The sequence below is a fragment of the Mesoplodon mirus genome (genome assembly GCF_964341445.2).
Source record: "Mesoplodon mirus genome assembly, chromosome: 6".
NCBI lineage: Eukaryota > Metazoa > Chordata > Mammalia > Artiodactyla > Ziphiidae > Mesoplodon > Mesoplodon mirus.
In genome coordinates this window covers 32,237,462-32,249,689 of record NC_138982.1, presented here as the reverse complement: position 1 = coordinate 32,249,689, position 12,228 = coordinate 32,237,462, and the positions used below count along the sequence as shown (strand labels likewise).

The 12,228-nt window shown below is 45.7% G+C and overlaps 1 protein-coding gene across 3 annotated transcripts in view; it reads left to right on the top strand.

The window, feature by feature from the left end:
- Positions 1-12,228, top strand: part of MYLK (myosin light chain kinase) — a 287,208-nt gene that overhangs the window by 98,607 nt on the left and 176,373 nt on the right. For all 3 annotated transcript variants that reach the window (XM_082624210.1, XM_082624209.1, XM_082624213.1), the window contains exon 2: positions 7,256-7,423. In XM_082624210.1, coding sequence (XP_082480336.1) covers positions 7,259-7,423 — 165 coding nt within the window. In that variant the 5' untranslated portion in view covers positions 7,256-7,258. The remainder of the gene's footprint in view (positions 1-7,255; positions 7,424-12,228) is intronic.

The following is a 12,228-nucleotide window of genomic DNA, read 5'->3' as shown; positions in this document are numbered from 1 at the left end:
TGCCGGATCAGGTGCTTAAGGACTACGATCATTTAAAATGTATGCACTTTGGGTAAGGAAGGGGGCAGCTGGTTTCTCTAAACTTGTTCTGCTGTGTACCTTGATTCTTGACTTTAAACTTTTCTCTGAGTCTTTTTGCCCTCTCTCTTGGCCATAGTTGAAAGTGTTCCTTTCTGGGTTCAAGAGACAATTGAAAGTGCTTTTGATCGAATTAAAGTCAAATTAATTTAGTGCTGCTTTGAAGGATTAATAAATTCTGCTACTTGTGAAGACCTTATTTGGAGGTGAGCTTTGGCCCAAGCATTGTGTGTATATGGCGGCGTGTGGCTTCCAGCCCTCAGACCACTGCTCTTCTGATCCCCGCCTCCTTTTTTTTCTCTTCTTACTTCTGTCTCTTCTTTTTTTTCCTTCTTACATCTTTATTGGAGTATAATTGCTTTACACTGGTGTGTTAGTTTCTGCTGTATAACAAAGTGAATCAGTTATACATATACATATGTCCCCATATCTCTTCCCTCTTGCCTCTCCCTCCCTCCCACCCTCCCTATCCCACCCCTCTAGGTGGTCATAAAGCACCGAGCTGATCTCCCTGTGCTATGCGGCTGCTTCCCACTAGCTATCTATTTTACGTTTGGTAGTGTATACAGGTACATGCCACTCTCTCACTTTGTCACAGCTTACCCTTCCCCCTCCCCATATCCTCAAGTCCATTCTCTAGTAGGCCTGTGTCTTTATTCCCATCTTACCCCTAGGTTCTTCATGACATTTTTTTTTCTTAGATTCCATATATATGTGTTAGCATACGGTATTTGTCTTTCTCTTTCTGACTTACTTCACTCTGTATGACAGACTCTAGGTCCATCCACCTCACTACAAATAACTCAATTTCATTTCTTTTTATGGCTAATATTCCATTGTATATATGTGCCACATCTTCTTTATCCATTCATCCGATGATGGACACTTAGGTTGCTTCCATCTCCTGGCTATTGTAAATAGAGCTGCAATGAATATTTTGGTACATGACTCTTTTTGAATTATGGTTTTCTCAGGGTATATGCCCAGTAGTGGGATTGCTGGGTCATATGGTAGTTCTATTTGTAGTTTTTTAAGGAACCTCCATACTGTTCTCCATAGTGGCTGTACCAATTCACATTCCCACCAGCAGTGCAAGAGTGTTCCCTTTTCTCCACACCCTCTCCAACATTTATTGTTTCTAGATTTTTTGATGATGGCCATTCTGACTGGTGTGAGATGATATCTCATTGTAGTTTTGATGTGCATTTCTCTAATGATTAATGATGTTGAGCATTCTTTCCTGTGTTTGTTGGCAATCTGTATATCTTCTTTGGAGAAATGTCTATTTAGGTCTTCTGCCCATTTTTGGATTGGGTTGTTTGTTTTTTTGTTATTGAACTGCATGAGCCGCTTGTAAATTTTGGAGATTAATCCTTTGTCAGTTGCTTCATTTGCAAATATTTTCTCCCATTCTGAGGGTTGTCTTTTGGTCTTGTTTATGGTTTCCTTTGCTGTGCAAAAGCTTTGAAGTTTCATTAGGTCTCATTTGTTTATTTTTGTTTTTATTTCCATTTCCCTAGGAGGTGGGTCAAAAAGGATCTTGCTGTGATTTATGTCATAGAGTGTTCTGCCTATGTTTTCCTCTAAGAGTTTGATAGTGTCTGGCCTTACATTTAGGTCTTTAATCCATTTTGAGCTTATTTTTGTGTATGGTGTTAGGGAGTGTTCTAATTTCATTCTTTTACATGTAGCTGTCCAGTTTTCCCAGCACCACTTATTGAAGAGGCTGTCCTTTCTCCACTGTACATTCCTGCCTCCTTTATCAAAGATAAGGTGACCATATGTGCGTGGGTTTATCTCTGGGCTTTCTATCCTGTTCCACTGAGCTATATTTCTGTTTTTGTGCCAGTACCATATTGTCTTGATTACTGTAGCTTTGTAGTATAGCCTGAAGTCAGGGATCCTGATTCCTCCAGCTCCATTTTTCGTTCTCAAGTTTGCTTTGGCTACTTGGGGTCTTTTGTATTTCCATACAAATTGTGAAATTTTTTGTTCTAGTTCTGTGAAAAATACCAGTGGTAGTTTGATAGGGATTGCATTGAATCTGTAGATTGCTTTGGGTAGTAGAGTCATTTTCACAATGTTGATTCTTCCAATCCAAGAACATGGTATATCTCTCCATCTATCTGTATCATCTTTAATTTCTTTCATCAGTGTCTTATAATTTTCTGCATACAGGTCTTTCGTCTCCTTAGGAAGGTTTATTCCTAGATATTTTATTCTTTTTGTTGCAATGGTAAAGCAGGATACAAAATTAATGCACAGAAATCTCTGGCATTCCTATACACTAATGATGAAAAATCTGAAAGTGAAATTAAGAAAACACTCCCATTTACCTTCTGTCTCTTATTGATCTGCATTTAACTGGTGCTGAACAAAACCCCCTGGGTAGGTGTATTTGACTCCAGCCACTGAGTCCTGCTCTGCCGATAGAGAAATTATTGCAGAAGCCACCCAGGACCTCTGGTGCTCTCGACTGGAATGTGGTCAACAGGCTGGATGAGGCGTTAGAAGGGAACAAGGATGGTTTGGTTTGATTTATAATAATTATTATAATTATTATTGGTAGAGCATTCCAGATATGCCTGTAACCATTAATTTGCAGTGTGGACGGAATATGTTTATGCGGCTGATGGCAGTGGGCGGGGTGATGAGCCGAGCAGAGCTGTTTGGTGTGCCTGGCCAGCCTGGGATTGGGCTCTGGTTCTGCCTGTGTGGTGGTTAATAACTGCCCTACCCACCCACCCACCCCTCCCCTCGCAGGGCACTTGCTGTATTGACTTGCCTGTTCTGTTTCTGACCTGAAGCCAGACCTTCCCTCCTGCCCAGGGATGGAAGACTTCTATCTTCTGTGTGTATGGGGCCGAGCATGTTCCCTTTGATGATAGCATCCAGGGCCTTCAGGAGACCTCAGAAGGTCAAGATCAAGAGGATTTATAGAGAGGATTCTGAGCCTGATGTCACCACTCTGAGTTTCCAGCTCCCCTGAAAGCAGAGTGGAAGAGTCTTGTGTTTTTGAAAACTAGAAGTGAGAGCAGAAGGGGGTGTTACATTCCCCCGCCCCCCTTCCTTTATGCAACTCCCAAGCCTCTGCCTATCGCATCTCCCATTACTGGGGAAGGCAGGAAATGCCTAGTCTGGGTCCGGGGGCCCTCCAGGAAGCCCACAGGGTATGGCTACGATCAGAATTCAGTTTGGTTTCCACTTCTTAGCTATGTGACCTTGGACAAATGTAGTTGGTTTTCTGAGCCCCGGTGTCCTCGTTTGTGAAAGGAGCATAATCAGAACTGCCTTGCAGGACCAGGAGATTGAGTGAGATTAGGGCTGAGCACGATGTCGGGTGCATGCACCCTGCCCGTTCCATGCTAGGACACACAGGACAGTGCTGCGGAGGCTGTCAAGGGGCCCCAGGCCCTCCTACCCACCTTCTCATGGTCTGCCATATGCTTCCCACTGCTGTTATACAATAATCCCACTCAGATACCCTTGCCCTGAGAATAATCAGGCTTGCCTGGGCTTGCCGTCCTTGGTGAAAAGGGTCTGTCCTGCAGGGTTGGGGAACTTGCTTTCCCTTTGGGAGCTGGATGATGACCATGTTGACAGCTACCAATTATTGAGTGCCTTTTATGCTGTACTAAGTGTTTTATATACACTGTCATTCAAATCCTCCCGTGAACTTTGTGAGATTGATATTATCATTCTCATTTTATAGAAAAGGAAACTGAGGCCAGGAGAGTTGAAGTCCCTTGCCCAGCTAATAGCTGGAAAGTAGCAGTGCCCTGGACTTGCGGCTGGCGGCGACCCTTGTGATACCTGCCCTCACTCCACGCCACCCCTGGCGCTGGCAGCACAGAGTGTATTTGTCACCTGACTTCAGTGGCAGTGGACGAGGGCAGAGGGAACAGTGTCCCCTCTGGGGTATGGTCCTGGGAGGCTCTGCAGGATATAAGAACCCCATGTTATCACACTCACCACATACACACATGTAATTGTTCACTGCTGTATCCCTAGCCCCTAGCTTGCAACATGGTGGATGTTCAATAAATATATTTTAATTGAGTGAATGACTATATCTTGATTCTTGCCATTAAAATTATATCCTGATTACCTTGAAATGGTTCTGCAAACACATACACAAACACAATGATATAAATATGGCAAAATGTTAACTGTTGAATCTAGGTGATAGGTATTTGAGGTGCTCATTTTATCATTCTTTCTACTTTTCTGTTTGAAATTTTCCATAATGAAACTTATTTTTAGTTTAAAATTTCTGTATCATTAAATTCCTATTATTATTTTCCTTGTAAATATACACTCATATAACTGCCTGATATTCTACTGTATTTAACCAATTCTCACTGTTGGATATTTAACTGGTTTTTTTTTTCTTTTCTACTTCTATTTAACTGGATTATTTTTCTGTTTATTTTCCTATAAGTAATGTGATTAGCATTCTCATATATAAATTTGGGTCTGTATCTCTGAATCTTTCCCAATAATACATTTCTAAATGTAGGATTACTGGGGAAAGAGATGGACAGTTTTTTCAGAATCTTTTTGACAAATTGCTTTCCAGAAAGATTGCTTCAGTTTATACTCCTCAGAAGGGTATGAGTACCCAGAGTCTCACCGGTATTGTATGTTATCTTTCTTTTAAAATGTCAGTTTGGTCAGTTTTTTAAAATAATAACTTGTCCTTAATTTGCACTCTTGGATTCTGATTGAGGCTAGGCAGCTTGCATTTGTGTTGTGGTCACTTGTCTATCTTCTGTGAACCATCCAAGTGATGGCTCTACCCATTATCTGTCAGGCTGTTTTCTTATATATAAAATATCCTGGTCCTTCATTCTTGTTGCAAACATTTTATCCCAGATCATCAAATGCCTTTTAATGTTGTCATTGGTATGCTGTGTCATATGGAAGATCTCAGTTTTATGTGTGTATGGTAGCAGCTGTCAGCTTTCTCGCTTATGACCCCAACCTCAGACCCCCTTCCCACCAGCCCACTCTGACTCCTAATAGGAAGCAAGAGGGTCCAGTGGGGGACTTCCCTGATGGCGTAGTGATTAAGAATCTGCCTGCCAATGCAGGGGACACAGGTTAGAGCTCTGGTCTGGGAAGATCCCACATGCCGAGGAGCAACTAAGCCCGTGCGCCACAACTACTGAGCCCACGTGCCACAACTACTGAAGCCCGTGCGCCTACAGCCCGAGCTCTGCAACAAGAGCTGCAGTGAGAAGCCCGTGCACTGCAATGAAGAGTAGCCCCCGCTCGCTGCAACTAGAGAAAGCCCGCATGCAGCAACAAAGAACCAGTGCAGCCAAAAATAAATTAATTAATTAATTTAAAAAAAAAGAGGGTCCAGTGGTTAAGAATAGGAGCTTTGGTGCCAGACACTTGGGATCAAATGCCAGTTCTGCCCCCTACTAAATACTCTGACCCTGGGCAAATGACTTAATCTCAGTGAGCCTCGGTTTCTAATCCATAAAATGGGGATGATGAGATCATCTGTCTCACAGTGTTGAGGTAAGGAGCAATTGAGCTATTATTTATAAAGTGTTTAGAATAGTTCCTGGTTTATAGTAAGTGCTACATAAGTTTGGTTTTTATTGTTACTTACTACAGTGAACCTGTGAGTCTTATCATTTGGAAAGGATTTTGTTTGCAAAGCTAATACATCATCAGTGAAAGAGAAAGCTGGCTTTGTCAAGCAGGGGATGTGCCCTGTTACAAACAAACCTAGGTCTTTGTTACTTTAACTTGTAACCTCCATTTTAGTTTTGTTAGATGTTATTAAATTTAAACGAACTAATTACATGCCCAGATTATCACTGTTCATTTCTGTCAGCTTACCCCACTTGGCATGGGACATAGTCTTGTGACTGACGATCCCAAGAAAATGAACAGAAAAATAAAAACTGGAAATACTCTTCCTCTTCAGTTTAGCAGACGTTGCAGGGCTGTGATAGGCCAGGTACCGTGGATTCCATGCTGACTAAGATGTGGTCCCCAACCTGGAACCATCCCAGCCTGGTGAGGCTCCTACCTGGACTTGAAATCTGGAGCAGGGATACTTGGGACATATTCCAGGGGGTGGCAACGGGTGTCCAGTGACCTTGGCTAGGTTCTGACAACCTGGCTTCTCTCGATTGCTGCCTGTTTTCCCAGCCTGGTTCTCCAGCCTTTCCTGTGGACTTTGATAGCTTCCCTACTCCCTGTCTTTCCAACAGATCCCTTATCCATTTATAAGAGCCAGAGTCCATTTCTGTAATTTGCAACCAGGAACTGATTCATACCTGTTCCTAATTCCACTTCTAGAATTAACCCTAAGGAAATCCCTTTGTTCCAATCAACCTGCCAGCCCCCATAGACATCTTGTCTAGTCCCAACGGGGCCCTGGACCAGGAGTCAGGAGCCTGAGGTTTACTTGCCAGTGATGCCATCATTTTACTTTGTCTCTTTGAGTGAGTGACTTACCTTCTCTGGGCCTCAGTTATAAATGGAGGAGTTAGCCTGGATAACCTTAAAATGCTCCCTTCTCTGACATTCTATGACTTTTGAGGCTTTTTCACAGTCCGGTCCCCAGAAGTGGCTAGGGTCCTCCCTAGCCTTGCTTCCTTCCCTGCTTTCAACCCCGCACTCTCACCTCACCTCACCTCACCCAGGATCCTTGCTGTATTAACCCTAAACTCTTTTCTTTCTTGGACTATGGATCCCATTTTTCTTTAGCCCAAGAGCCCTCACAGTTCAGGCAAAAGCAGCTTTTACTTTCACCTTGAGTGACTAATGCAGATATAGATTCTGAAGGTTGAGTGACTATTAAGTATGACTTCAGATATCCATTGTAAAAACGCCGAGAAACATCTGATGTCTCTGTTCCTGCTCTAGCTGCCCCCTTCCTGGAAGTTCTCCACGGGGTTTTGGGGAGACCAGGACGTGGCCCTGGGAGCTGGCGTCTGGGGCAGACTGGGCTTCACCCCTGCAGCTTTGCGTGTAGGGGACACAGGGACTCTCATTCCCAGAGAGGAGCTCCAGGCGGCCCTTGACCTAGTGGGGCTCCCTGTAAAGCCCACGACACTGCGGCCCCAACCAGCACCCTGGGCACGTCGGCCGCCTGCAGGGAGGATGGGTTGTACTTTGTCTCCTCTGACCTGATCTTCCTTCCTGTTTGCAGACCATGGGGGATGTGAAGCTGGCTGCCTCGACACACGTTTCCAAAACCTCCCTCACTGTGGATCACACAAGAGTCGGCTCCATGCCCCTGACCGAGGCCCCTGCTTTCATTTTGCCCCCTCGGAACCTCTGCATCAAGGAAGGGGCCACCGCCAAGTTTGAAGGGAGGGTAAGGAGTGAGGCTGGGTGGGCGGCTTGCAGGGGATGTGGGGCAGGGTGGTTGCTTCTGCTCCAGCCTTCTCCTCGGCAGGCTGACCTGCCATAAAGCCTGCTTTCCTTTTGGACTCACAAGTAAAGTGGATATATGCCCATTGGCCCTATTTCTTTTGTTTATGGTTGACTTTGGGCCGTGCTGGAGAATTTGGGGGTGGGGAGGGACACTGATGTTTTGCTATTAATGCAAGTCGTGTTCTGGGTTCAGGCACCTGATTCTAGGAGAAGAAGAGGGGGGCTGGTGGCAGGAAGTCTCAAATCTGACAATTGAGAACTAACTCTCACTTTTCTCTCACTTCCTACCTGGAAGGAGTGTTTGGTTAACTAACCCTCTCGTGTATCCACACGGTACATCCAGAGCAATGGGGTGGGAGATAGGACCCCTTATCTCAGTTCTGTCACCTTTTGCTAATGGATACTGGTCTCTTGCCCTTACTGGGCCTCCATTTCTTCCTCTGCAAATAGGCAATGATAATTCCTTGTCCACCTTGTACTAGAAAGGAGAAGAGGAAGATGGGAAGAATATCGAGGTTATGCCCCATTGGTGACCTGCTGGCTCAGGTCACCAGGAAGTCAGATCATCAGCTTGATGCAGAGATGCACGTGGAAGTCAGGGGTTTGCAAGTAATATTTGTCCTGGATTAAACACGGACGATCTCCCCCAGGAAATGCTTTAGCAGCTAGAAGGCTTTGATCCGAGCAGAAGACAGCTGAGGTGATGAGGAACTCATAGGTTGCACTATGAGTCTACAAGTTAAGAGCAGGGACCTGAAAGCTTGTGGAATGAAGGAGTCAAGAGCATCACTCTTCCTGGATGACACTGGGCCTTGCCTCTGTTTAAGTGGCACGTTTGGCTGCGTGGTCCTCTGGAGAGTATTCAGGGGCTCTGCGCTCTGCACAGGCCTGTGTAGTTAACTGTTTGCTGGCGGATCTGACGTTCCTTGTCATGTTTTACTTGAAGAAGGGGAATGTTGGTGATGCTGCTGAGGGGTCTGTTTCTTCTCTCTGGGCTCTACCAGGATGAGGGCTTTTTTCTGTTGCCCTGACTGTGGTCCCTCCGTCCCCACATCCCCACAGCTGGCAGGAAAGAAGCAACAAGAAGAGTCCCTGGGGATTTAGAAATGGGAGTGAAGTACTGATGCACACGACAACATGGATGCACACTGAAAACACGCTAAATGAAAGAAGTCAGACACAGAAGGTCACATATTGAATGACTGTATCTGAAATGTCCAGAACAGGCAAAAGTATAGCGACTAACAGTAGATGAGTGTGGTTGAGGGCTAGCGGGGAGGAGTGGGGAGTGACTGCCGAGCGGTGCAGGGTTTCTTTAGGGGATCGTGACTGTTCTGAAATTAGGTAGTGGTGGTGGTTGCACAACTTTGTGAATATGTTATAAAACACTGGATTTACACTTAGAAAATTCAAAGTGAACTTCTGAAAAACAGCTTAGCAAAACTGATCCATACCCACCCTCCTGCCCTATTGCTTGTCAGAGATGAACTCCTCCCTCAAATTCAGAGAGTAAGAGATGACTTAGCTTCTGCAGATGAGGAGGGCTTGCTTCCTCTGCTGACTTTGGAGGTCATGAAGGAGCGGAGCCTTCGGGCTGTTTGCCCTGGAACCTTAGTAGAATGAGCACTGGTCCAGCAGTCCACACACTGGAGATCTCTGTTGCTCAGTTATCCTCTAGTTGGCAGGTCAGACCTTCTCTGGACCTCAGTTTCCTTATCTGAGAAGAAATAACTAGTTGTTTCTATATTTTCTGGCCTGCAGGGATGTGAAAAGAAAGCGAGTTGAAGAAGAAAATGGTAAAAGCAGTTCATAAAGTCAAGAAGTGTAGTAATAACAGTATTTTTTTAATGAGGTGACGTTCATATACATAAATTTAACTGTCTTAAACAATTCGATGGCATTTGATGCATTCACAATGCTGACTGCAGTATTCTTAAAGTAGAGCATTCTCTATGTGAACATTTTATTTTACTTATATTGAGGAAATGGTTGACTTTGTATATTACATGTGGGCTATAGGTCAAAGGGAATGTGTTCCTTAGAAGTCAGCCTTCGGAGCTCTGTTACCACTCACCAGCTTTCTGGAATTAACCCAGAACAGCACCTTGAGAGCATGCTGGTGTATAGTGGACACAGAAGGAAGACAATTCCAGAGATGTTAGGTGGAATGTCTGGCTCCATCTCAGAACTTGCAGAGAGAAACACAGAGGGAGGGGCTGTCTTAGAAAGCGCTCTGTAAACTAGCATGCTGCGAGTGTGTGTTATCACTGAAGCAAAGGAACACCTTGCATCAGGGAAGGGCCACGTCAAGTGACTCCAGAATGAGGAATTTTTGTTTGGATACAGAGATGCAGATGAGCAGCGGGTGTTCCTGACCTGGCCCCCTCAGAGAAGGGAAAGGTAGGGTGGTGGTGACCTGCGTGACACGAGCTTAGAGCAGGAGTTTCTAGTTTTAAAAGACCGAGCGCCAAACGGTCATCCCCTGATCACAGCCAGGGGTTCTCTGCCTCTAGGGCATGTTAACCTGCTCTGCTGTGGCCACTTGACCTGTCCTGCAGCTGACCCCTCTGTCCAGGCCCTGGGATGCATCCTGTTCTAGAGGCTCATTCTGCACCAGCCAGTCCTGGTGTCAGTTTCACAGCGACCTCAGGACCTCAGCTCTCCAGTCACTGGGCTCTTGCAGACTCTCTTAAAACTGAGCGACTTTTAAAATAAGCCTTGAAGCTACTTCTTAGGCCCAGGCTGGCACCCATCGCAGCCAGCAGGAACCCTTCTCTTCCTTGCAGCAGCCCTCAGGGCCTCTGTCTGCTTTCCTCTCCCCCCACGCCCCTCTAAAAAGTTGCCACTACCAGCTCAAGCCCTAAAGCCTGGGTGTGGAGGGTACTAGGATGTCCCAGCTTCTTCTGCAGAGGGCACGGGATCCTCCCGTAACTGTAGAAACACAATGAACCCCACAGATGTGAGGAAGTTATAAAGGTTTGTTTCCTACTGCCTTCTGAAGCTGGTAATCAAAAGTTGGTTCAACCTTGTGTTTTCTGGTTTTATTCCTGAAAGAGGTAAAAACTGTTGCCCGCCCCCCCTTCCTCTTTATCCTATTTTTAGGCCAAAGACTTAATGAACCCCTTCCTCCCCGCCTTCCTCTTTCTATCAAAAAGACTTGGTGACCCTAAGACAGGACCACAGGTGCCCCTTGTGTTTCTTGTCTTTTTCTGAGAAGCTCCAAACTGTGAGATGTTCAGCTCTGTGGGTCTCAGTCCATCACATCCTTTAGGGTTTTTCCACTTTGTGGCAGATACTTTGGACCAACATGTAACCCACGACCAACCCTCTTTGCCCTTCCCTTTTCCATTCTAGAGGTCATTGTGAAGTTTTCCTCTGCAGCTAAGAGTTGCTCAGTGACACATTTGGCTGAAGTCAGCTAGGGTATTCCTAGGAAAGCGTTTGCTTTTCTGATTAAAACAAAACAAGGGCTTCCCTGGTGGCGCAGTGGTTGAGAGTCTGCCTGCCGATGCAGAGGACATGGGTTCGTGCCCCGGTCCGGGAAGATCCCACATGCCGCAGAGTGGCTAGGCCCGTGAGCCATGGCTGCTGAGCCTGTGCGTCCGGAGCCTGTGCTCCGCAACGGGAGAGGCCACAACAGTGAGAGGCCCACGTACCGCAAAAACAAAAAAAAACAAAAAAACCCCAAAACAAGTCACTGGTTCTCTCATATTCCACTCCTCTCCTGCTTCCTGCCTTGAATGCAGATTTGATGGCTGGTGCTCAGGCAGCCATATTAAAACCATGAGGGAACAAGCCAGAATACAAAGGATTGGTTGGGGTGGGCATAGAGGGTGGGGGTGGTACAGCTGTTGAGGGAGCATGAAGACCAGCAGCTAAGAGACAGAAGTCCTAAGAGAGTTTCCTAGATAGGATCTTTGGCTGTGGTTATTCACACAGGAAATTTTATAGAAAGTGTTCCTAACTGATAAACAACACCTAATGAGATGCATGTGGAGATATCGTCTCTTTAAATGATGGGAATAACAGGGGAGAAGACATAACACAGAGAAGGACTAAAAAACCCTTTCAGACCTGTACCAAATCTACCAACAGTGAGGGGAGTGCTTGAGTTGAATGTGGCCGTGCAGTTAAAGCATTCTAGAGGAATTTGTTCCTCCCTGGCTGTGGCCATCTGGCTTGAACCAACAGGATCTAGGGTCTATGAGAGAAAGTCAACCATATGGCGCTAAGTGGTGATTTAATGTCATTACAGAAAACTACTATTTGATCGGGGTCTACTGATAAGGGCAAAGCTACCTACCCTGCCCCACCTTTTTTTTTTTTTTTTTCCTCTGCCAGCTTAAGGAGATTATAGTTACCAGAACTCATACAACTTTGGATCTATGTCTCATCAGTACCACCTTTAGACCCAGGCAACCTGAGCCCACATTCTAGAAACCCCTGTTCCTTCATCTGGCTGCACCCTTGCCCAAGAGCAGGGGATCTCTCTGCTCAAGGGATATACCCAGTGGAGCCACACCATCTGCCATGTTCTGAGCACCCAGGACCCTGGAATTCTCTACCAAAGGGCCCTGAGCCCACTTCTAAGACCTGGGTTGGCCTATTCCTGTGAGAAGACTTACCTAGGCCTGAGTGGGATGGTCAAGGGGCAGCTGTTTGCTTGGGGGGATAAGAAGGTAGATGAAACTCAGATGTGGGGATCTGTTGTCCGCCCACGGGTATAGCAGGGCCCTGACAGCATAG